The 25,551-nt window shown below is 44.4% G+C and overlaps 1 protein-coding gene across 2 annotated transcripts; it reads left to right on the forward strand.

The window, feature by feature from the left end:
- The first annotated feature begins 820 nt into the window (after window positions 1–820).
- ZCCHC10 (zinc finger CCHC-type containing 10) lies at window positions 821–25,273 on the forward strand. Of its 2 annotated transcripts, none has more exons than XM_082253373.1 (4): window positions 821–946; window positions 12,388–12,549; window positions 14,305–14,343; window positions 24,688–25,273. In XM_082253373.1, exons 1-4 carry the CDS (start codon window positions 873–875, stop codon window positions 24,965–24,967), a joined length of 555 nt encoding a protein of 184 aa, XP_082109499.1. In that variant the 5' UTR covers window positions 821–872; the 3' UTR covers window positions 24,968–25,273. The 2 variants fall into 2 exon arrangements, with proteins under 2 accessions (XP_082109499.1, XP_082109500.1); XM_082253374.1 differs by having other exon boundaries at window positions 14,308–14,343.
- The last annotated feature ends 278 nt before the right edge of the window (window positions 25,274–25,551 follow it).

Genomic DNA, 25,551 nt, shown 5'->3' on the forward strand with positions numbered 1-25,551 from the left:
TTTTTTTTCAGAATGTTATATAGCAGAATGTAAAAAATATTGTTTTTTTTTTGTTTTTTTCAGAATTGTCGCTCTTTTTTTTTTTTATATAGAGCAAAAAATAAAAATTGCACAGATGATCAAATACCACCAAAAGAAAGCTCTATTTGTGGGGAAAAAAGGACATAAATTTTTTTTTTTTGTTTTTGGGTACAGCGTTACACCACTGCACAATTGTCCATTAATGTAACGCAGTGCCGAATCGCAAAATATGGCCTGGTCATTAAGGGAGAAAATCTTCCGGTCCAGAAGTGGTTAAGCGGTAGTAGTTGGATTTAAGGTTGGAAAATAGAAGAGGGCAGAGAAAGGCTGCTAAACACTAATGCTGCTAACTGTGGCTAAAGCGTGCATTAACGCCAATACAAAACGCTTCTAAAAGCACATTTTTACAGCTGCTTTTTTCTGGCGTCAGAACTGGCTTTGCAGCTCGGTTTTTCCTGTGTGCATGAGGCCTAAAAATAATCAACGTTGATTGGGGGAATGAAGTTCCACCTCCAAGGCCTGGCAAGCTATCTGTTCTTTGGAAGAAACATAGGCTACCTTAGCTACGGCCTACAGTTCTGGCATAACATTCAGCCTATGTATGGAGTGAGGACATAAATAAAATGCAGGCTAATCAGAGCATTTTATTGAGCCACAATGAATAAACGTGTGTTATGTAACCTCTCTGATTCATTTTCACAAGAAAAAATAAGACCGAGCTTCAGAAACAACCGCACTACATATGGTAATAGAACGCACAGAGTGCTCTCGCCTTTTGCCCGAGTCAAACATGGCTGCCAGAGCCTCGACGTATCTCGGAGTCGCGCTCTCCCGGGCTGACAGTGCCCAGCATGCAACGGGGGCAGCGTCTGGCCTTCAGCAACATGGCTACCCCCATGCACCGGCTGATCGCTCGCAGGCAGGCGTAAGTTTGCATTGGGGTTCGGTGGGGGGATATGCGGGGTGCGTCGGCTGAGGGCTCGCTGGGGTGTCATGGCGTCATACGGGGCGGGCTAAGTGAGCAACTGACTGACTCTGGCTGGAGTTCCGGTGCTGTGGGTGTGGATGGAGCTTTACCCCGGAGCTGGCAGAGTGTATCGTCTGGTAGTGTGCAATTTCAGGGACCAGGGCAGGCAAAGCACAGCTTGCCATGGTGGCGTACTCGTCATTCTTTAAGAGGAATTGAACCCATGGATTTACATGTCTCCCGAAGTCACGCCATTCAAGGCAGAGCTGGCATATGGGCCTGGTCCCGTTCACTACAAGTTGCTTTTGTATTTCTTTACAAGTCTATGGGAATCCGGAACCCTCTTCAAAGGGCTAGTTTACCCCAAAAAATAAAAAACCTGCCTGTGCAGATAAGGGGGTGACTGTAGATAAAAACAAAGCGCTTTGACTAAAGTTGAATAATGCTCTTCCTATAAGTCTTCCTGAAGCCTGTGTGGAGTACTGCTGGGACGTTGCTAAGTGAGGCTTAGGCCCCTTTCACACAAGCGGACTGTTCGGGTTCACCTGTCTGTTTTTCAGGTGGATCTGAACAGAGGGCTCGTGCATCTCTATGGGGCATCGGATGTCAGCGGAGACATGTCCGATCCGTCAAATCTGGACGGATGTAAACCCTATTTTCCATCCGTCTGGCGGATCGAATGAGAACAGACAGACGGTCCGTTCTCATCCGATTCCCCCATAGAGAAGAATGGGGACCTGACAGCTGTGTGTGCTGAAACAGAGCTGCCATCCGCCTGCTCAGCGGGGGGATTGACGGATCGATCCCCCACTGAGAAAATCGGAGTCCGCCTGATGGACTCCCTGTGTGAAAGGGGCCTTAGTCATTACTGTTTGCCATCACAGGAGCAAACTCTTTCTCTAAGGCCCCTTTCACACGGGCAGTGCGCCTGACTTGCTCCGCCGATCCCCCACTGAGCAGGCAGATGACAGCTCTGTGTGCAGAGACCGACCTGTCAGCCCCGCTTTCCTCTATGGGGATATCGGATGAAAACGGATCACCTATCTGTTTTAATCTGATCCGATCCTCCAGATGGACAGAAAATAGGGTTTCCATCCGTCCGGATTTCACAGATAGCAGCGGGTGTCAGCTGACATCTACTGCTCCATAGGGCTGCATGGAGCATCCGATCAGATCCACCTGAAAAACTGACAGGCGGACTGGAAAGCTTGTTTGAAAGGGGCTTAAGGCTGTGTTCACACCAGGGCTGTCTTTAACATTGATTGGACCCTGGGTAAACCTTTTCTTTGGCTCACTTATCAACTATTTTCAGGCAGAGCGGGCTCAAGGAGCAGCTGCTTTGGGCCCCACAGCAATTACTGTGCCCGGGGCAGCTGCCCCTTTTGCCCTGCATTAAAGATGGCTCTGGTTCACACCTGGGCGATTTGAATCGCTGCGATTCTTCCGCCATTACTTTTATACTGAAACCCCAATTGCGAGATAAATCGCAACGCTGTCGCTTAACCACTTCAGCTCTTGAAGGTTTTACCCCCTCCTGATCAGGCTTTTTTTTTTTGCGATGTGTGAGGCTTAGGCCCCTTTCACTGCGTTGTTTTAACTGACAATTGCGCGGCCGTGCACCGCTGTACCCAAATAAAATTGATTTTTTTTTTCCACAAGTAGAGCTCTTTTTCTTTTCGCTATTTGATTATCTTTGCAGCTTTTATTTTTTTACAAAAAAAGAACCACAATTTTGAAAAAAAAAAAAAAATATATATATATATATATATATATATATATATAGATAGATATTTTACCTTCTGCTATGGAACATATGCAAAAAATAAATAAATAAAAAATCAAATGTTTTCTTCAGTTTAGGCCAATATGTATTCTGTTACATATTTTTGGTAAAAAAAAAAAAAAATCTTTAAGTGCATATTGATTGGTTTGCACAAAAGTTAGTGTCTACAAACTATGGGATACATTTATGGACTTTTATTTATTTTTTGTTTTTACTAGTAATGGCAGCGATCAGCGATTTTTAGCGGGACTGCGACATTGAGGCAGACCAATCTGACACTAAGTGACACTTTTTGGGGATCAGTGATCTGTGTTAAAAAAAAAAAAAAAATTCTCTGTTACTATATAAATGACACTGGCAGGGAACAGGTTAACACCAGGGGCAAACAAGGGGCTAAGTATGCTTCTAGGGAGTGCTTTCTAACTGGGGAGGACTGGAGGCACTGGAGAAAGAGATCTGTGTTTCTGCTTAGCTAGAACACAAGATCTCTCTTTTATTCCGTGACAGGACAGCGGTCTGCCTTCTTCACTAGGCAGACCGGCGTTATGTCATTCCTCCGAATGATCGGTGGGTCCTGGCGGCCACTATGATCCGCTGATTGGCTCCCTCTGTATCCAATCACAGCAGGAGCGGCATGCACGTGTGCGTCCCCTACATTTTGTGCACAATATCGTGTACGTGATTTTGCACAGCCAGGCCGCCCTGCTGCAGTATAAATGCGGTGGGTAGTCCGGAACTGTTTAAAAGAAGCATCACACTTCGCGATTGCAGCACAAAAATAGGGGCATGATTGGGGTGGCATTAAGAAGTAATGTCATCGCACATGCGTCTCACAATTTGGAATCGCATTGATTCAAATCGCCCAGGTGTGAACAGAGCCTAATTCAAACCCCCTTACATTTGCTTTCTTGCACCTGATGCACCTAGGTGTGCATCCTAAAGCTCAAAAACATGTGTGTCTACATATATATGGCCCTGGCACATTGATCTCCCTGCCGACACGGTGAAAGTGAAGTGTGTAAGCAAACCTGGTAAGAGCGAGATCTTTCCTTTCTTCCCGCAACCACACAGTGATAATGCGCATGCGGTGATTAGGGTGTGCCCAGGCATATCTGACACACCCTGTGCGCACTCCTATGCCGATGTAGTTGCTCTTTGCTCAGACTTTTATGCTCCTTTCACACGGTTCGCTGTCCGGTGCGGACCGTTCTCTGCTCAGCTGGGATCGATCCACCGATCCCTGCTGAGCAGGCGGTTGACAGCTCCGTCTCCGTCTCCGTGCGGAGAGGGAGATGTCAGAGCCCTGCTGCTCTCTATGGGGAATCGGATGAGAGAGGACCGCCTGTCCGCTCTCATCCGATCCCCTGGACGGATGGAAAATATGGTTACCATACGTCTGGATATCACAGACAGGATCAGATTGAATAGCAGCGGGTGTCAGCGGACATGTCTCTGCTGACATCCGCTGCCCCATAGGGATGCATGGAGGATCCAATCAGATCCGCCTAAAAAACTGACAGGCGGATCTGATCGGATCGTTCGTGTGAAAGAGGCCTAATACCCCTTTCACACATACTGTCCGTTCAGTTCATCAGTTCAGTTACGTCAAAATGTATCAGTTTTTCATCCGTTTGTCCGTTTACATCCGATCCGTTTTTTTGACGGATAAAAAAATAGGGCATTCATCCGTTCCAAAAAAACGGACATTGACGGAAGCGGATGAAAACGGATGTTAACGGATGATCATCTGTTGTAGGGATGCACTGATACGACTTTTTTGGACCCGATACCGATATCTGGCGTTGTGAAATCGCTGATACCAGAACCGATCCGGAGCTACACACAAAGCAAGCGGCTGCAGTACAGAGCAAAGCTGCTGCTTCATGTGTACGGCTCCTCCATTCACAGGCAGAGTGCATCTGATATCACTCCGCCTGTGAGCCGGGACTATACAGGAAGTAGCGGCTCCCATCCCATACTACTACTGCACCAAGTAAGGAACGGCTCAGCCGTTACCAAGCAAAAACCAGATCGGCCAGTGGATCGGTCAATGTTACCGATCCCCCCCGAACCAGCTATAATGGCCATATCGGCGCCAATATCCGATCCGAATATCGGATCGGTGCATCCCTAATCCATGGTCATCCGTTTTTACATAGAGATGCATTGATGTCCATTTTTCATACTTCAACGGATGGATGAAAAACGGACTAATGGACCTATGTGTGAAAGGGGCCTTAGGCTTCATGTACAGTGAGCTCCTAAACTTGAGTTTAGGAACTTTTGGCGTTTTTTTTGGCCAAAGTTCCTAAACTCAACTCCATAAAAGCCTATGACCCTGTACGCATAGGTTTTTAAGATCTGCCGAGGTTAGGTAAGGTTCAACCCCCCCCCCCCCCCTTTCCTGAACACTGAAGAATCGCGTTCAGAATAGGAACGTTTAGACTGCCAGCCGTAAAACATGGTAAAATCATGGCGTGATCATTAGGCTGTTTTTACATGAAGCCCTAGGCTCCATTCACACCAATGCGTTTTTTCATGCTTTTTGCAGAAATGCAGGACATTTTTTTTTTTTCTTTTAACATGGGTTCCTTTGGAACACGTTCACATAAATGCATTTTTGTGCCTCTGCGTTTTTGGAGAAGGTCAGGGACTCTTTTTAACTGCTTGCTGACCAGCCGCCATAGTTGTACTGCGGCAGGTCGGCTCTGTTCTGCGAAACAACGTGCGTCGCAGGACCGCTAGTGGGGGCGCGCGTGTCCATTCGCCAAAGGGGAAGCAGATCAGCAGGTCCGGCAGCCGCGATTGCCTCCAGGCACCCATGATCGCTCCTCGTGGAGACAGAACAGTGGTCTGCCATTGTAAACACAGCAGACCACTATTCTGCTAGTTACTATTACTAATGCCCCGTACACACGTGCAGATTATCTGAAGACCTTTGTCTTCAGATTTACCTTTTCTATGTAGTGTAAGGGCCTGCCGGATTGCATACAAATTGAAAGTGTTTAGGTTTGACCTCATATTATATGGTTTTGGTAAGTCTACAGACAAAAGTCTTCAGATAATCTGCACGTGTGTACGGGGCATAAGGAACACAGGTCTCTGTTTTCATGCAGAAAGCCCCCCCAGTTAAAAAATATCCCCTAGGGACACATATAACACTGAGTGCCCTTGGTGTTAACCCCTTTCCCTGCCAGTGTCATTAGTACAGTAACAGTGGATATTTTTAGCACTAATTACTATAGTAATGTCACTGGTACCCCAAAAGTGTCAGGTGTCTGATCTGCCGCAATGTCGCAGTCCTGCTAAAAATCACTGATTGGCGCCATTACCAGTAAAAAAATAAATTAAAAAAAATGACCTAAATCTTTCCTCTAGTTTGTAGACGCAATAACTTTTGCGCAAACCAATCAATATACACGTATTGGGATTTTTTTTACCAAAAATATGTGGAAGGGCCTAAAATGATGAAAAAGTAGATTTTTTTTTTTTTTATTGGGAATGTTCTATAGCAGAAGGAAAAAAAAAAATGTGTGTATATATATATATTTTTTTTTTTTTTGTTTTTTTTCAGAATTGTCGCTTTTTTTTTTTTTTTTTGTTTATAGCGCAAAAAAAAAATCGCACAGGTGATCAAATACCATCAAAAGAAAGCTCGATTTTTGGGGGAAAAAAAGACATCAATTATTTTTGGGTACAGCATCGCACGACCACGCAAATGTAAGTTAAATAACGCAGTGCCGAATCGCAAAAAATTGCCTGGTCATCAAGGGGGAAAATCCTGCTGGTCCAGAACTGGTTAAACGCAAAACAGTGCTTTTTTTGGTTCAATAGACTTCAATGGAGAAACTGCAGAAAAGCATGTAGTGCATTTTTAGTGCGTTTTTGCCACGATTTGAGTTTTTAAATCTGCCCAATAACAAAAAAAAAAAGCAAATTGCGGTTAATGTGGAAAGCACAGCAAAAAGCACTACAGAAACGCTCAAAAACAATCTGCATAGGTGTGAATCGAGCCTTACAGCTCACTTGCTGCTGGGGGTTAGCAGTAACTACTAGGCCGTACTTCACAACATCCTGGGAGTATTCCAGTCCTGTTTCAGCCACTTGGTAAATATGTGAGTCAGCGCTTGGTGGAAAGGAAGAAGGCAGCTAGCAACAAGGTCAATATGTGAAAACCACATATTGAAGGTTTTACCCCCCCTCATGACCAGAGCATTCATTGCTATTTGGCACTGTGCTACTTTACCTAGTAATTGCGCAGTCATGCAACGCTGTACCTTAATGAATTTTTTTTTTCACACTTAGGCTCCATGTACATGGGACGTTGTTAAAAGTCCCTTTGAATGCTGGAATTTTTAGGACGTTTGAAACGTCCGTTCAGTCGCGTTTGTACCCGCGTTTAGCGGGCGTTTAGCGGCGTTTGCGGGCGTTTGCGTTTAGAAGCGTTCCTAGAGGTCAAAAAAATTATTCCCCTTTAAAATGGAAAAACACGAACGCTAAACGCGGGTCATCGCGTTTGGACGCGTTCGGACGCGTTTGTGCGTTTGAAACGCCGGGAAACACACGTTTGAACGCAAATAATTGCGTTCTAAAAACAGTCCCTGAACGCAACTGCCTGCAAATGACTGTAAACGACCTGGTGTACATGGACAGATAAGATAAAATGTAGATGGGTTCAGGGGCTTCTGAAAAAACGCCCAACTGCTCCTAAACGGCCATTTCCAGCGTCCCGTGTACATGGAGCCTAATAGAGCTTTTCTTTTCGTGATATTTGATCACCACTATGTTTTTTTTTTTGCAATATAAATAAAAAAAGACTGAAGATTTTGAAGAAAAACAAAACAACCTTATCAACACTTTTCTGACTGGAAATATAGACACAAACTAACATTACTTTTGTGCATTACTTTATTGCATTCATTTGAACATCAAAAGCGATAAACTTCATCTGTTGAGGATGTCAGGTAAAGCAACCCAAGTAAAAAAAAAAAAAATTCTCTATTCAACACCTTAGTTAAACATAAGCAGCCCTAATTAAATCCTTAACTATCAATATTTAAACTTTTTTTCATTTTTGTTATACTCATTTTTTTAGTGTCACATAAAGTGCTTTTGAGGTGAAACTGAAAAAAAAGCTTTAATTTATGTGTAAATAACTTTGCAATGCTTTTTTTTCTTTTACCAGAATTTTCAGTGTAATTTTAAATGGAACAAATTGTATAATAAAAATTTTTACTATTTATCTACCACAACACTATCCCCCCCCCCCCCCCAATACTTCTAAAAAAAGAAAAACAATTTTTTTTTTACTTTTTTATGTTGGATGATTGCAAAAAAAATTTGCGATACGATTAGTGATGCGTGAAAATTGCCAGCTGTGAATAGGGTTTTCAGCATTGTGCATCAAATACGCAACACAGGCATTTTTGATGCGTTCTTGCTGCATTTTCAATAATACATTTCAAACAATAATCACATAGGGGACTTAATGAAGCCTGTGCGATGAAAAAAATGAAAGTTAACCTAAAAGACAAAGGCATAATGAGCTAGTATGCGATTTATTATGAAATGCTTAACTGAAAACCAAGCCCCCGATGCGCCGCCCGCTCAATGGTGACACCGCCGACATGTTCAGCCATTTTCCTTCCAGGTTTGCGTCCTCCGACCATCTGATTGGCCCGGAGCTGCGATGACGACGGGCACAGGAGCCGCTGCTCACGGCACAGGGCTCTGAAGGAACGGCACAGGCAGCCGTTCCTTCAGAGCGCATGTGCCAGTGATGTTACTGGCTGCATGCAAAGGTAAAAGTTACAGAGGAAGCTTTACTTCCTCTTTAAGTAAAAAGAAAAAAAAAACATTTTTTAAATAGTAAAACTAAAGCTGCACCCAAGCATATAAAATCCCCCCCCCCCCCCCCAAAAAAAAACGTTTGAGGCCTCCCCACAACATACACACGCAAACTAATGCATCGGGGGGGGGGGTGCCTACACATGAAAACGTCAATTGCTTGCAATAGACATGTTACATCTGGAGTGAGCGCAATATTTCTAGCGCGAGACTTCCTCCGTAACACTAAACAGATGACCTATAGGGGACTTTTAAAGTGTCTATGGAAAATATAGGGTACTAAAGTTTGTCGCCATTTCATGGGCACACGCAAATTTAAAGTTTGATGTGTTGGGTATATATTTACTCGTTTCAACCTCAGCTTTTATATTTTACCAAAAACTTGGTAATTTATTTCATTTTTGTGCCCTTAAATAGGAGTTCCACCCAAAAGTACAGTATGTGTAGCTGCGGACTTTTAATTTTTGGATGGGGAGCAAGTGAGGATGAGGCTGGAACACCGCTCCGCTTTAAGTTAAAGGATAAGTTCAGCTTTGGGAACATGTTACATGTTTCACCTATTTCTTCCCTGTGACATTAGTACTGGAGAAGTTCCCCGTACTAGCTGTCACTTTTATAAATCGGCGCGACTGTGCGGGGTTCCCTCCTCATGGCCACATCAATGAACTTCAACCCTCCAACATTCTTTGCGGCTGTCAGCTTGTCATTTTCAATGAACTACCACAGCGTGCCGTGGTAGCTCACTGATTGAGGCAGTGTTCACAATTGTGCGATCACAGACATCGCATGTGATTGCACCACATTGCAGTGCAGATCACTTTCAATGTCTGGGGGATGCAAATTCAGCCATACAAACTGTATGGCTGAAATCGTATTGCATTCACACAAAAATGGTGCAGAACCCTTTTTTTGGTCCACATGGGTGCTCACACCTATGCGATCCAATTCTTGCACCTTTTGACAGTTTGCACTGCAAACTGATCTGGGGGTGTCATTAGGTTAATATTGACACCCGCAGCAGTTTACAGATGTCAGTGTGTACCGCCTGCAATGCAGGAACCCACACAGGAATCGTACTGGTTTCCACATCGCACAAGTGTGAACCCATCCTCTTTTTTTCCTGTCAGTGTATCTGCTTGCTAGTATGAAATGTACAGGCACACAGATACATTGACAGATCTGCAGGAGACCTGCATGGCACCAGCGATCTGCTGATGGTTTGCTAGTTTTAATAGAGATTCCAAACCAAAGGTTTGCTTTTAATGTGGATTTGGAGTGCAGAATATACAAGTGTATGCACTTAAAACCTTACTGCAAAGTTAAGTGTTTATTTATATTAGGGCTGCAAATAACAATTTTTTTCATAATCGATTAGTTGGCCGATTGTTTTGATTAATCGACTAATCGGATAAAAGCCTAAAAAAAAAAAGGGCTGGTGTATAATTTAGTTAAAGAGGTTGTAAACTCGTTTTTTTTTTTTTTTCCCCACCCTGCAAGAGAAAGACATAATGAGCTAGTGTGCATCGCATACTAGCTCATTATGCAATACTTGCCTTAGAACGAGCCCCCGCCGTGCCGCTCACTCACCTCTATGACGGGCGACATGTCCAGTCGCCCGTCTTCCGGGATTGCGGCATCCAGCCATGATTGGCCGGAGCCGCGGTGTCGTCGCTCCCGCGCACGCGCGTGAGAGCCGATAGTCACGGCACGGGGCTCTGAAGAAACGGCACCAGCAGCCATTCCTTCAGAGCGCATGCGCCAGTGATGTCACTGGCTGCATGTAAGGTAAATATCTCCTAAACGGTACATGTTTAGGAGATATTTACAGTACCTATAGGTAAGCCTTATCATAGGCTTACCTATAGGTAAAAGTGTCAGAGGAGGGTTTACTTCCTCTTTAATATTCTTGAATATCTATATGCAGTGGTAAATATAAATAGCCAGCTATATAGTTGGATATTTAATCCACTCTGAGACAGTTATATGTATTATTAGAGGTTTAAATGTGGTACATATCAGACTCAGAGATGAATATTTTTAAAAGATCTAAAACACTGTTTTGCAAATTTTCAGACCGGATTGGTATATAATATTCATGATAGACTCCCTTATTAATAGGCAGGTAGTTTGATACAAGCTCCCTGCACCTGCTGTCACTTATGCTGGCCATACACAAACTACATTTTTTTTTTAGAAAACTTTTAAAAATTCATCCGGTTTTTCTAACCCTTAGGCTCCGTTCACATCTAGGCGTTTTGGGGCGTTTTTGGGGCGTTTTTCTGCTCTAGGATCAGCTCTCAAAACGCCCAACAAGACAAATCCTATTCATTTCAATGGCCCCTGTTCACATCTGAGCGTTTTGACGCTGTATACAAAACGCCCAACGCTCAAAAAAGTACATGAGCTTCTTTTTGGGCAGATTACAGGCGTTTTCCATTGATCTCTATTCAATCTAAAAACGCCTGCACAAAAATCGCGGTAAAAAACGCCGCAAAAATCGCGGTAAAAAACGCGCGAAAAACGCTACGCTCAGGTGTGAATGTAGCCTTAGTGGGGTCTATTCGCTGTTTGTTGTTAACCACAGTGACAGGAAAATTTGAAGGAGCAGAATAGAAAACTTCTCAATCAAACAAATCTTCAAATAGTGTGTGTGGTTTTTGCTCAGAAGTTATATTCATTTTTAAATTTAATGTTAAAAGCAAGTGGAATTTTCAAACACTCCAACAAATATACAAATAATTTTTGTACAAATATAGATGCCCAAAAATCCAATACATGTATGGGCAGCAGAAGACATTTAGTAGCAGCAGCATGCTTTTGTTTTATCACCTGTCATAATGGGGTTAAAAAAAATAGCCCTTTATAGTAAAAAAAAAAAAAAACAGCAGATATCGCTACTGTAATATAATTTTTACTGTGAAACAGTGAAAGTATTTATATCTTGTATCATGTGTATGTATATAAAAAATATACCCAGAAGTTAGATAAGCAGGATATTTTAACTGGGAGTCAGACACGAAGCTATGTGGAGGGGGGATAACATTTTTATATTAAAGTAGTACTAAAAGCTAAAACTTTTTTTTTTTTTCATGTATATAATCTAAATATAATACACAATACTAGTAAACTTTTACTTTAAATTTAATGCCTTATATCACCTCTAGTCTATCATCCTCCACCTTCTCTGGGTTCAGATGCTCATCTTCCCTGCACAGTCGTTGTAAACGCTGGATTTTTCCTTTTTAACAACAATCTTGTCATACTTACCCTCTCTGTGTAATGATTTTGCACAGAGCAGCACTGATTCTCCTCTTCTGCCCCCCCCCCCCCCCCCCGACGCCACTTCTGGCCCCTCCTGCCTTCAAAGTGCCCCTACAGGAAGCAGCAAAGTATAGTACTGTATAGAGTGTCCCTATAGCAAGCTAAAAAAAAACCTCTGCCTGTAGAATTACTTGGTTCCTTCTCTTGCCCGGACTACATTTCCCATGAGGCATTGCTCCTCACACAATCACAAGTTCTCTGCCATCTACATACATGTATGGATGGTGTACTGAGCTGTATGTGCGTTGCATTGTATTTTCTGATATGTAAACAAATAATGCATTCTGTATGCAGGACCAATTAATCGATTACGAAAATAGTTGACAACTATTTTCATAATGGATTAGTTGTCAATTAATCGATTAGTTTCAGCCCTATATTTATATCAAATCCTTTTTGTATTGTGCAGTAAACAGTCATTATTCTGTGCTATGCTTTTCTATCCTAGTGAGGCAAATAAGCAGAATGTCCGTTGTCAGAAGTGCCTAGAGATTGGCCATTGGAGCTATGAATGTACTGGGAAAAGAAAATATCTCTACAGACCCTCCAGAACAGCTGAGCTAAAGAGAACCTTGAAAGAGAAAGAAGCCAGAATGCTTTTAGGTCAAAGGTAAATATTGAATTCAGACTTGTATGTTGTCTTGTATTTTACAGCAATGAGATGTTACGGTTTATGCTACTGGTTTAGTGGTATTGCATACTACAGGTTCATCTAAAAAAAAAAAAAAATAGAATATCTTCAAAAAGAAAAATTATTCCAGTAATTCAATTCCAAAAAGTGAAACCCATATATAGATTCATCACACAGAGTGATACATTTCAACCATTTCTTTCTTTTAATTTTGTTGATTATGGCTTACAGCTAGTGAAAACCCAAAATTCAGTATCTGAGAAAATTATAATATTACATAAGACCAATAAAAAAATAAATAAATAAAGGATTTTTAATATAGAAATGTTGGCTTACTGAAATGTACAGTAAGTAATAGTATGCACTCAATACTTAGTTGGGGCTTCTTTTGCATGAATTAATGCATCAGTATGGTGTGGCATTGAGGCGATCATCCTGTGGCACTGCTGAGGTGGTATGGAAGCCCAGGTTGCTTTGATAGCGGCTTTCAGCTTGTCTGCATTGTTGGGGTCTGGTGTCTCATCCTCCTCTTGACCATACCCCACAGGTTCTCTATGGGGTTTAGGTCAGGTAAGTTTGCTGACCAATCAAGCAGAGAGATACCATGATCATTAAACCAGGTATTGGTACTTTTGGCAGTGTGGGCAGGTGCCAGGTCCTGCTGGAAAATGAATTCAGCATCTCCATAAAGCTGGTCAGCAGAGGGAAGCAGCATAGATTCCCAGTCTGGGTGCATACACTGTAGAACACTTTGTGATGGGGACCTATGTGGTAGCTGAGTTGGTGTGTGGCCTGATTGTGTTCCTGTTTGACTGAATGATGCAGGAGTGTTAATCCTGGTTCAGGGTGAAATCATTTTCAGGCACCAGAGACTGTGGTTCTAAGCCTCATTCTTTGTGCAGGGAAAAGGAAAGGGCCAGATGGTGCCTTAATGGCATTTCTTTCCAGCAATTGCTGTCAGGAAGCTACAGGTGGATGAGCTAATACTGCATGTTTTCCTATAAATTACTGCATTTTAGTGTTTCTAAATTGTTTTTGTAGCTTCCCATCCTGTTAGCTCAGACAACAAGCAGTGGTTGAGTAGTATCAATAGCTGCACAAGTGAAAAACTGGGTAGAAATTTCTGTCTCGTAAGAAGCATGCAAATAGGAGGGTAAGAATTTAGGCCGTGCTGCTGAGGTGCATCAACAAATGCGTGTTATGCCACATTCTAACATGCAATACCTTTTATGTGAATGGGTTGTCTAATGCAGCGGTCCTCAACCCTGGTCCTAAGGGCCCACTAACAGGCCAGGTTTACAAGATAACTGAAATACATCCCAGGTGATATAGTTTGCTGCTCAGTGATTGCAGTACTCTAGTCTGCATCTCCCCAAGGTAATACTTAAAATCTGGCCTGTTAGTGGGCCCTGAGGACCGGAGTTGGGGACCACTGGTCGAATGCACCAAAATACATCAAAATTTACGTACGCTGTTTTTTTCCAACACTGCATTGCACAGTAGGTAATTTTCACATGTTGCCTAGTACTGCTGTGTAAACCTTGCCTTAATAAATATTATGGAGTTAAAAATGAAGTGTATAAATGTCAGTAAAAAAATCATTTTCTGTCTTTGTCATTGTGGTCTGTATTTATGTCTGGCATTATGCTGATCACCAGAAATGTAGTGTCCTCTATCAAACACCTAGTATTGGTTTCATTTTTATTCAGATTTTTTTTTTTGTTCTTGCATTAGCAGCAACAATATATTGGAAGCAAAGATGAAGAAGAAAAGGTATGTCTCTTTAGGACTTTTTGTAGTTTTTTTTTACGGTTATTGACTTGGGTAAATTCCAAAGGGACTGTCAAAAGCTGCAAGACAACATTACTACAGGGCATAATTTGGTCCCATTGATACAAGTAAGGTTTTTTGCAGTACGTTTTAAAGTCCAGCATTGTTTTAGTTGAAGCAGAGTGTTTACTTTTAGCCCTTTTCTTTAGCGCCGCCATCTTTACTGGAGATCTGGCACATGTGGAGTAATGGCACAAGTCTCTGCCAGGTCTATGGGACCTGGCAGAGATACCCACACATGTTCCGGATCCAGTGCCCATACACAGACATGCTGCAGGCCTCTGTCAGTACATATGTGACATTTGGAAAATGGCTCATGTCACACATTCTAGGTGGCAGTTTGCGAGATGTAGTGCATGCACAGAAATACACTGCGTTGTTCTTTGAGTACTGGCATAGACCTGCAGTGTCTCTGAGCATGCAGGGGAGCTGTCAGATCAACCTTGTCTAGGTCAGGATTTGGCGAAGTAAAAGCAGAAAATATAGAATAAAAAAACATTAACTTTTGTAAAAACGTTTTTTGGCTGAAATTTGTAAGACGGTGGCAGGAGAGCTTACAAGAATGAATACAGTTCCCCTTTAGGGTGCATTGCATTAGGGTAGAAAATCATTTGAATGGAATGGCCAACCTACCACCATTACTTGCTACTATTGCTTACCACAATCAGCAGCATTGTTGTAAATAGAGGTGCCAGTCACAATTAATGGCAGTGCACTAAACTTGTCACTTGCTGTCTATGGTCCCTTAAACTCAGGCTAATGCGTACCAAAGTTAATATGAGGTCTACATAGACTATAAGTTTGTAGGCTGTTACAATGTGTGGTAACAATTTCCTAAATAAAAAAATTAGGAGAAGGCTAGAGCCCATGGGCTTTTGGGGTTTTAAACAATGGAGAGGGTATTTGATAAGTTGTGGGCAGTGGTTCAGTGAAAACTGTATTTAGGCAATGCTGGAAAAGTATATTTTCAAATTTATAAACACCTATTTGCAAAAGACAGCACCTCTGTCTAAAGTAAACAGTGCTGGTTCTCATAGACTGCCTTACATTGCATGAAACCACTTGCAATCACCTAGTCGCTGGACATATTCACTCTTTTTTCAAACCTTTTTGTTGCATTAATCCCCAATCTTAAAGGAAATGTTTGGTGTGTGTAAAAAAAAATAAATAAATAAATAAACATACTAACCTCCATACTGCAGCATCAACTTTGAACCCGAGAGCTGAGAAATCACATGACTACTGATTGCTCAGTTCCTGGTCCGTTCTGAGCAGTGTAGTGACTGCCAGTCACTGCTCTTTACTCTGCCCTTCCAGAGCTCACTGGATGACCGATCAGGAAAAGGGCATTGACGCAACTGGTTGCAGCTTTCAGCCGGCGCTAAGAGCTGGAGCCAGCTATTAATCAATCAATCTGGGTGGATCCCTACAATATGGTCGGGATCATTCCAGAGCCTGTAGTGGCTTTGTTGCATCCTCCAACAGGAGACTTTATCACACTGACTGATTCTGGATCATGGGAGTGCAAATGAAAGTGTACTTTAACACAGAAGTATGACCAAAAAAGCTTTTCCCATACTTCTCTTTTAATCACGTACCTCCCAAACCTATTCTAACCTTTATCCTACTTGTAAAAATATATATTTTTTTTTTGCTAGAAAACTATTTAGAACCCCTAATCATGTTTTTTTTTTTTTTTTTGTTTTTTTTTTGTTTTTTTTTTAAGCAGAGACCCTAGAGAATAAAATGGTGAATGTTGCATATTTTTAGGTTACATGATATTTGCGCAGCGGTTTTTCAAGCACAAGCTCATTTGGTAAGATATAAAAGATAACGTTATGCAGAGTAAATAGATACCTATCATGTCACGCTTTTAAAATTGCATACGCCTATGGAACAGCATCCAAATTAAGGTACCAAAAAATCTCCATAGGCAATGCTTTAAAAGAAGATCTGGCGATAAAGCAATAATTCTAACTATACTGTTCATGATGATACCTCACATGTGGTGTAAACATCGTTAACCTATGCCTGCGCAACCTACGTATGTGTTCGCCTTTGCGCCCGAGCACAGGGGGTTAGGGACACTTTAAATAATTTTTTTTTACGTTGTTTCTTTAAAAAATGTAAGGCCCCATACCTCTCTTCTGGCCTTCAAAGCAGGAGATCAGACACAGATCAGTCTGAGTGGCTGCTTTACTTGGCAGCAACCAGACAGTAAACAGAAAACTGAACCCGGAAGTGACAAAATACTTGTCGATTCCAATTTCTTAGACCATAGGGACCTTCTCTCTATGGTCAGCCAGAAGAAGCGACCCCTACAATCCTGGGTTTCCTAGGGGTGGCACCCCCTTCCATCTCCTGAAAAAAACGATCCAGGATCGCTTATATATAAAAAAAAAAATATATATATATATATAGCATCGCCGGACAAAAAAAAATGCCTGTAGCTGCATCTCAAGGATGTACAGGGGCTTCCTTGGGTGGCAAGGGATTAAAGCAAAAATGGTTGCACTATACTTGGCTTGGTAACCTCTCCAAACTCAGTCTGACTGCAGGTCTTGACTGTAGTTAAGGCTTGCAGGTATATACTCCGTCCCTATCCAAAGACTGTTTAGGCAGAGGTTTTGACTGTTTTGTTAGGTGGACAGTTAATCAGAGCCTTTGCCTGAGCATAGTTCCTGCATTATGATGGCATTAATGTTACTCCCCTAGCTATTGCTAGATCTCGGCCAGCAACTGGCCCAAGCTTAGATTGGTTATTAGTTGAATGCATGAGTCGATTGTGAAGCTCTTTTCTTTCTTAGGTTTTAGGGCAGTGGAAATGGGGATGGTAAAAAACATGTCTGTTGACTTCAGATCCTATTTAAAAGTGTACACAATTTAGTATGTCACAAATATAATTTGGCATGTGAATATGTAGGCATTACATGCATTGATAGCCCCCAATATTGTTAAATTAAAAAATGTATAAATATGCATTTTTATATAAAATATAAACATGTATGTAATATATTTTATATACTGTATATTGCACAGTTTTGGGTCCCAGAGCTAAACTTCCTCATGTAAAATCACTTTCTCTTACGTCCTCCGACAGTCGCCGCCTCTTCATATTCGTCACAATGGGTATTAGACTTTGCTCCGAAGGAGTAGCTAGGCAACAGAATATGTTAACATTAAAGCTTTTAACATATCCCACCCTCAAGGGGTGGTCCCCTCAGTCAATACCCTCCTACTTCCTGCAACCATATCTCAGTTTCAATGTCTAGCTTGTCAGGAGTGGCTGGCTCTCTCTGTGCTGGGGCTTTGTGCCCCAGACTCTTTCTTATTTTTTGATTTTTTTGTTTGAGTTTTCTCTCTACCTTTACTTAGCTGTTCTTTTTGTCAGCATTAGTTAGTTCTTCTGATGAAGAGGATCATGCGGGCTGGGTCTCGGGCTGATCCCCCTGGTCGCAGGTCGTGGGTCAGTGGCTTCCCAGCCTGCCATCGAGCGTTCAGCCAGGTAACGCTCCTGGCACAGTGAACGACCCATCCCTGTTCGGTGCAGGGATGATTGGTGAGGTGGCTACCTCACTGGACGCTGTGCGGTTTCTTAACCCTCATTTTGTGCATCTTGTATGCGACTCTCCCTGCCTCATGTGCAGCGGCTTGTTCGCCTGTGCGGGTCCCCCACGCCATTGTGAGGTAAGTGTATCTATGTGGGGACCTGTCTGTCTGGGGGGGGTGTCAGTCTGGGACTGTGTAACCTGCCTCTGTTCTCACTGTTTGTCTCCCTATCACTCGGCTGCATGCTGTGGGCTGCAAGGGGGGGGGGGAGCTGTGTGACACTATGTGTGTCAGCTTTGTCAGTGTGAGAAGCTGTGTGCTGTGGGGCATGTTTTGTGGCATGTTTGGGCACTATACAGCGATCGCTGCGGCGATCTACCATGTTTTTTATATATGGCTAAAATGTGTGCATTACTGTACTTTGGAGCGGCGGTTTCGGCGCCAAACGGCGCCATTTTGCCTACACTCGCTCCGGCCGCATGTTCTACATGCATGGCGGCCATTTTCTTGTAGCCTCCCATAGGCTTTAATAGAGCGCCCTGGTCGCATCACTTCCTCTTCTCCTGGGTACACCGATCGAGGCAGCAGCAGCGGCGAGGGTCTCCTCAGGTTATATCCTTCTTATCCATTGCCTGTGTCAGTTTTATTGTCCCTGTGGGGGTTTTATTGTGCTTGTGTGTGGTGCGGTGGGCTGCGCTCGCCGCGCTTGTTAAAGGGGTAGTTAACCCTTTATTATCCGGCATTTGATATTGGGGCAATGGATTCTCAGGAGGGCAAATTTCCTACCGCTTTGGTGGATAGCCAGGGGACCGCTGTTTCCCCCCCAGGGGGGGATTTAGCCACTATTGTGGCTGGCCTTGCTGCTCAGGTGCAGATGCTGGTGGCTGCTCAATCTACTAAGAGACCCAGAGTTTCTCTTTCCTCTGATTCTGAGGGTGAAGGTGATGGGGCTGTTATGGCGGGGGTCTCCTTATCGGATCTAGTGGATCCGAGGTGGAGGCTGAAGTTGAAGGGGTTGATAATTCTCCCCCTGGCTCGCCTGAAGAGCTTGCTATCATGGATGACTTGGTTGCTTCCATAAAACAAACGCTGCGTTTGCAGGATGAAGTGTGTCCCCCCGCTGCCTTGGCGGCTTATGGGACGCAGAGAAAACGCAGGACGCCGCAGGTTTTTCCCTGCAATGATGATTTTCAGCGCGCTGTTAAGGAACAATGGCGCAATCTACGCAAACCTTTTGCTGTGCCAAGTAGGTTCAAGCTGCGTTATCCTTTCTCGCCTTCCACTGATGAACGGTGGTGTGTGCCACCCCCGGTGGATCACGCAATTGCGGTTTTAAATAAATCCACTGCGATTCCTGCAGAGGATTCCCCAGTGTTCCGTGACGCCACGGATAGGAGATTGGAGTCTCTTGCCCGTCATACTTACTCTGTTACGGGTTCTATGCTTAAAGCTCTGTTTGCCTCTCTCATGGCGGCCCAGGCTGTCGCAAGTTGGACGCAGATGCTTAGGCGCGTCCTAGTGGCCATTCGGCCTCGCCGGCGACCCTGGATATGGTGGATCAAATCCACCAGGGTGTCATGTATCTGTGTGATGCGGACTTGGACTTAGTCCCGTTGGCTGCACGTGTGCACAGCGTGGCGGTGTTGTCTCGCCGCCTGGTTTGGTTAAAATGTTGGTCGGTGGACCAATCTTCACGTAAGACCTTAGCCAATCTGCCTTATGATGGGTCTCGCCTTTTTGGGGAGTCCTTGGATGTGTTGATTAAGGGGATCACCGGAGGTAAGAGCACTCTCTTGCCCCATTTCCCCAAGGCTAAGGGGGCTTCTGGGAAGAAGCATGCTAATTTTCGGCCCCCTCAGGGGTCCTTTCGTGCCTTTCGGTCGCACTACAAGGGCAAACCGTTCAAAGGTCAAGGCTCTCAAAAGAAGCCCTGGTCTGGGAAACAGAAGTCCGGTCAGTCCGGATCCGCAGCCCATAACAGTGCGGCCTGAAGGGGCGCCCTCACCCAGTTTTGGGGTGGGGGGACGCTTGCTCGGTTTTCTTCAACCCTGGTTGGCCCGCGTGCGGGACAGATGGGTTCAGGAGATCGTTCGATCTGGTTACAAGATCGAGTTTCTCTCTCGGCCGGAGAGCAGGTTTTTTTCCCTCAAATCTTCAGCTGTCTCCGGAGCGTTTACGGGACCTGCACCTGGCGGTGCGGGACCTGAGGGCTCAGGGAGTGGTGGTTCCGGTGCCTCATCGGGACAGATTTCGGGGGTTTTATTCCAATCTGTTCACCGTGCCCAGGAAGGAGGGCAAGGTTCGTCCAATTCTGGACTTGAAGGCTCTGAACCGCTCTGTGCGGGTTCGCAAGTTCTGCATGGAATCCCTGTGGTCGGTGGTGGCTGCCCTGGTTCCGGGGAAATTCATGGCCTCCATCGATTTGAAGGATGCGTATCTTCACGTCCCCATTTTCGAGGGTCACCAGCGGTACCTTCGATTCGCCATTGCGGAGGATCACTACCAGTTCGTGGCGTTGCCTTTTGGTCTCGCCTCGGCTCCGCAGGTTTTCACCAAGGTGCTTGCACCGGTTCTGGCATTATTGAGAGCCCAGGGCATTTCTGTCCTGGGGTATCTGGACGACATTCTGGTTCGGTCTGCGACCCAGCCAGGGTCTGGAGAAGGACCTGTCTGTCACGATGCAAACTCTGCAGGAGTTTGGTTGGACGATAAATTTTCTAAAGTCGACACTGAGTCCGTCGGTTCGCCTTCCCTACCTGGGAATGATCCTGTGCAGGCGAAGGTCTTCCTGCCGGAAGACAAACTCAGAACTCTTCAGGAGGAAGTCAGGTCCCTCAGGGACGTTCCGCTCTCGTCTCTGCGGACGTGCATGAGATGTCTGGGATTGATGGTCTTGGCCTTCGAGGCGATTCCCTTCGCCCAGTTTCACACGCGGGGTCTCCAAGCGGAGATCCTGTCCATGTGGGACGGGCGACCTCAATCTCTGGATCTTCAAATCTCGTTGAGTCATCGCACCAGAAGAGACCTCCTGTGGTGGCTCCAGTCCCCGATGGTGTCCGGGGGCAAGTCGTTTCGTCCTATCTTGTGGACGGTGATCACCACGGATGCCAGCCTGTCGGGCTGGGGTGGTGTTCTGGGCGTTCTGTCCGCCCAGGGAACTTGGTCGGAGGGGGAGTCCTCCCTTCCGATCAACATTCTGGAATTGCGTGCGATAAATCTGTCTTCATCGCTGGACGGACCGGCTGCAGGGCTGCCCGGTTCGGGTGCAGACGGACAATGCCACGGCGGTGGCCTACATCAACCACCAAGGGGGCACCAGGAGTGCCCGAGCGGCTCGAGAAGTGGCCGACATTCTGACTTGGGCCGAGACTCATGTCCCGGCGATAACGGCGGTGCACATTCCGGGAGTGGAGAACTGGCAGGCGGACTATCTGAGTCGCCAGACCCTGGATCAGGGGGAATGGTCTCTCCACCCGGCTGTCTTCCAGATGTTGTGCGCGAAGTGGGGTCTTCCGGATGTGGACCTGTTCGCGTCTCGTCTCAATAACAAGGTTCGTGGCAAGGACGCGCGACCCTCGGGCAGACGCGTCGGACGCGTTAGTGGCCCCGTGGCATCAGTACAAGCTGATGTACGCGTTTCCACCGATTCAGTTGCTGTCCAGGTTCCTTCGCAGGTTACACTCGGAACGCAGCACGGTGATTCTTGTGGCACCGGACTGGCCTCGCCGGTCCTGGTACGCAGACCTCGTGAATCTGGCGGTCGACGCCCTGTGGCGTCTGCCTCTTCGAGACGATCTCCTGTCTCAAGGACCGATATACCATCCTGCTTTACAGTCGCTGGCTTTGACGGCCTGGCTGTTGAGACCGAGGTCCTGAAGGAGCAGGGTCTCTCCCCGGAGGTCGTTCATACCTTGATCAACGCGAGGAAGTCTTCCTCGGGGAAGGTTTACTACCGTACTTGGAAGGCCTATTTTGCCTGGTGTGAGTCCAGGGGATTTTCACCCCGCACGTACTCGGTTTTTTCGAGTGCTGTCCTTCCTTCAAACAGGTGTCGATCAGTGTTTGGCGCTGGCTACGATAAAGGGTCAGGTGTCTGCGCTGGCCGTTCTGTTTCAACGTCCCGTGGCTTCCAACTCCTTGGTTGGCACTTTTGTTCAGGGAGTGCGGCATCTGGTTCCTCTTAGGAGGGATCCTCTGCCCCCTTGGGACTTGAATCTCGTTTTATCTGTGTTACAACGTGCTCCTTTTGAACAGATCAGGGAGATCTCGTTGTCTATGTTGTCCAAGAAGGTCGCCTTTTTGGTTGCGATCACTTCGGCTCGCAGAGTGTCGGAGCTGGCGGCTTTGTCCTGCAAGTCTCCGTATCTGGTTGTTCATTTGGATAAGGTGGTCTTGCGACCTAATCCTTCTTTTCTTCCGAAGCGAGTTTCGGAATTCCATCTTAATGAGGATATTGTCTTGCCTTCGCTGTGCGCGAAGCCTAAACATCCAAAGGAGGTGAGTCTACATTCTTTGGATGTTGTTCGGGCGATAAGGGTTTACCTTAAATCGACTGAGTCTTTTTGAAAGAAGGACTCTGTTTGTTCTTCCAGAGGGTCATGGCGGCGTCGGCCTCTACCATCGCCAAATGGATCAGGCAGACCATTGAACAGGCATATGCTTTGCGGGGGAAGGTTCCCCCTGTGCCTGTGAAGGCGCACTCTACTAGATCTCTGAGTATGTCTTGGGCCTGTCGTCATGGGGCTTCTGTAGCCCAGGTGTGTAAGGCGGCGACCTGGTCGACCGTGCACACTTTCACAAAATTCTACAAGGTAGATGTTCAGGCATCGGCGGATGCTTCCTTTGGCCGCAAGGTTCTTAGTGCGGCGGTTCCCTAGGGTCCCTTGTTGGGACCTCTGACTGTTGGGATAGGTTTTTATCCCCTGGTTCTTTGTTTTTTCCTGGGTTGTTGCTCCTGTTGAGCAATTTTTTTCCTGTTGCCCAGCTGGTTTCCTTCCTTTGGTAAGGTTCCTTTCTTTGATGCGGAGACTGCGTTGCCTTACGGCGCGGATGCGTTTCCCACCCCTCATGTTTGCACTGCTTTGGGACGTCCCCATTGTGATGAATATGAAGAGGCGGCGACTGTCGGAGGACGTAAGAGAAAACTGAATTTTTGTAAAATCTTACCTGTAAAATTCCTTTCTCTGAGTCCTCCGACAGTCGCCGCCCCCGCCCCTCTTTGGGGTTTGGTTGTATACTCTACTGCTATTCCACTGAAACTGAGATATGGTTGCAGGAAGTAGGAGGGTATTGACTGAGGGGACCACCCCTTGAGGGTGGGATATGTTAAAAGCTTTAATGTTAACATATTCTGTTGCCTAGCTACTCCTTCGGAGCAAAGTCTAATACCCATTGTGACGAATATGAAGAGGCGGCGACTGTCGGAGGACTCAGAGAAAGGAATTTTACAGGTAAGATTTTACAAAAAATCAGGTTTTTTAATTTTGCTTCTTTTGGAATCCACATGACAAAATTGGTGTCTATATGGCTATGTTTATCTAAAAATTTTTCGAGGTAGAGTAGAGAAGGGTTAAAGCGCCTGGTTATTTGTTGCTGTCTGTGTACCATTTGGGAAATATCTCTTCACTTCCTGTCCCAGAATCACAAGAAGATAGAGGAAATCTCCCAAAGTGAAGGGAATTCCCTTTTTACACAGTTGTCCCTAGAAAAGGCATTTCTATTGAAATCAGTCCATTGACATTTCCTCCAGCTAGTACCAGTACAAAGGTATGGGTAGAGAGCTAAAGGAAGTGTGTGCAGGATCCTGACATTGCACCCACGATCCACTGCAGGCTTCTGTGGAAAAACAAAATGCACATTTATATTCCATCAAAAATATGTGCATTTTATTATTTTTCCTATTTAGGAACACAGGTCTCTGTGTTCATCCAGTGAATACAACCCCCACACAGTTAAGAAAGCATCCCCTAGGCACACATTTAACCCTTTGATTCCCCCCCGGTGTTAATCCCTTCCCTGCCAGTGTAATTTGTACAGTAACAGTGCATATTTTTAGCAGTGATTACTGTAGTAATGTCACTGGCCCCCCTAAAGTGTCAAAAATCTCAGGTGTCCGATCTGTCCGCTGCAATGTCACAGTCCCACAAAAAAATTGCTGATCGCTGCCGTTACTAGAAAAAAAACAAATAATAGAAATTACATAAATCTTTCCTCTGGTTTGCGCAAGTTATCGCTTCTAAAACTAATCGATATACACCCTTTGTGATTTTTGTATGTAGCAGAATACATATTGGCCTGAAATGATGAAAAAATTTGATTTTTATTTATTTTTTTACTATTATTATTATTATTATTAGGAATGTTTTATAGCAGAAAGTAAAAAATATTGTTCTTTCTGAATTGTCGCTCCTTTTTTTTTTTTTTTTTTGTTCATAGCGCAAAAAATAAAAATTGCAGAGGTGATTAAATACCACCAAAAGAAAGCTCTATTTGTTGGAAAAAAGGACATCAATTTTATTTGGGTACATTGTCGCATGACCGCGCAATTGTCAGTTAAAGTAATGCAGTGCTGTTTCACAAAAAAATGGTCTGGTCATTAAGGGGGTAAAACCTTTGGGTTCTTAAATGGTTAAAAGTTAACTTCGCCTTTAAAAAACATTAGGTGAGAAGTTTGATTTAAATGTAGATATCTAGTTAAAGAAAACTCCTTATTGAATTTCTTTATTTCCCTCTTATCAGGCCTAAAAGTGTAACAAGCTCCAGCAGTGAAAGTTCAAGCAGCAACAGCTCAGACAGTGACCCCTCTTCAGACAGTGAGGATAGCTCAAGCTCCTCTTCATCCTCTGAGGACAGCTCTTCCAGTTCCTCCTCCTCATCAGAGGACAGCTTCTCCGAGTCTGAATCAGAGTCTGAGTCAGAGTCAGAAACTACCAGTAGCAGTGATTCAAGCTCCAGTAGCAGCAGTGAAGAAGACAGTAGCTCAGATGAAGAGCCACTTAAGAAGAAAAGAAAGCCTTAGATGACAAAGCATTTGTCTCAAAGTTTTTTTTCAAGGTGTCCACATTGGAATAACTTCGTTCTTGGAGTCTATACTTTAAAAAAATACCGTTTTGATGGCGAACTTGGTGTCCCACCCCGTACAAGTTTTCAATCCTTAGATTTTGTTACTGAATGTTTATTTCAAACTAGAAATACTGCTTACATCTGTTTCTATTTTTCCTGTATTTTACTCTCTAGAAGTAATGGTGACAGTATGTTTGTTTCCTTTTGAAAGACCAAATATTTACCCTTCAAAAAAACACTCTAACATAATATTCTCTGCACTCCATTTTTGCTATGAAGGGTAACATAGAGGTTTTCCAATTTAATAAAAAAAGCTTTCAGCCTATATGTATGGCATTAAAGTATATGTCTTGCAACTATACTTTGCCAAATGTGTCCCACCATTAGACCTGAATGCTATTTGGGGTTGCACAATTGGTTTTAGGTACCCCAGATGATCAAATATGACTCTGTTGGGCCCCGTCAGGAATCCGAATCCTTTCTATTCCTAGGGACCTGTATGTCAGACCAGTTGAAAACAGTTTGTTGAAAAAAGTGGTG

The sequence above is a fragment of the Pelophylax lessonae genome (assembly GCF_965119305.1).
Source record: "Pelophylax lessonae genome assembly, chromosome: 4".
NCBI lineage: Eukaryota > Metazoa > Chordata > Amphibia > Anura > Ranidae > Pelophylax > Pelophylax lessonae.

Excerpts from the sequence above, each read along its gene's own strand:
- ZCCHC10 (XM_082253373.1), top strand. The coding sequence starts at position 873 with ATGCAACGGGGGCAGCGTCTGGCCTTCAGCAACATGGCTACCCCCATG. Across the intron at positions 12,550-14,304 it reads AGAATGCTTTTAGGTCAAAG|CAGCAACAATATATTGGAAG; the intron begins GTAAATATTGAA and ends TTCTTGCATTAG. Across the intron at positions 14,344-24,687 it reads GCAAAGATGAAGAAGAAAAG|GCCTAAAAGTGTAACAAGCT; the intron begins GTATGTCTCTTT and ends CCCTCTTATCAG.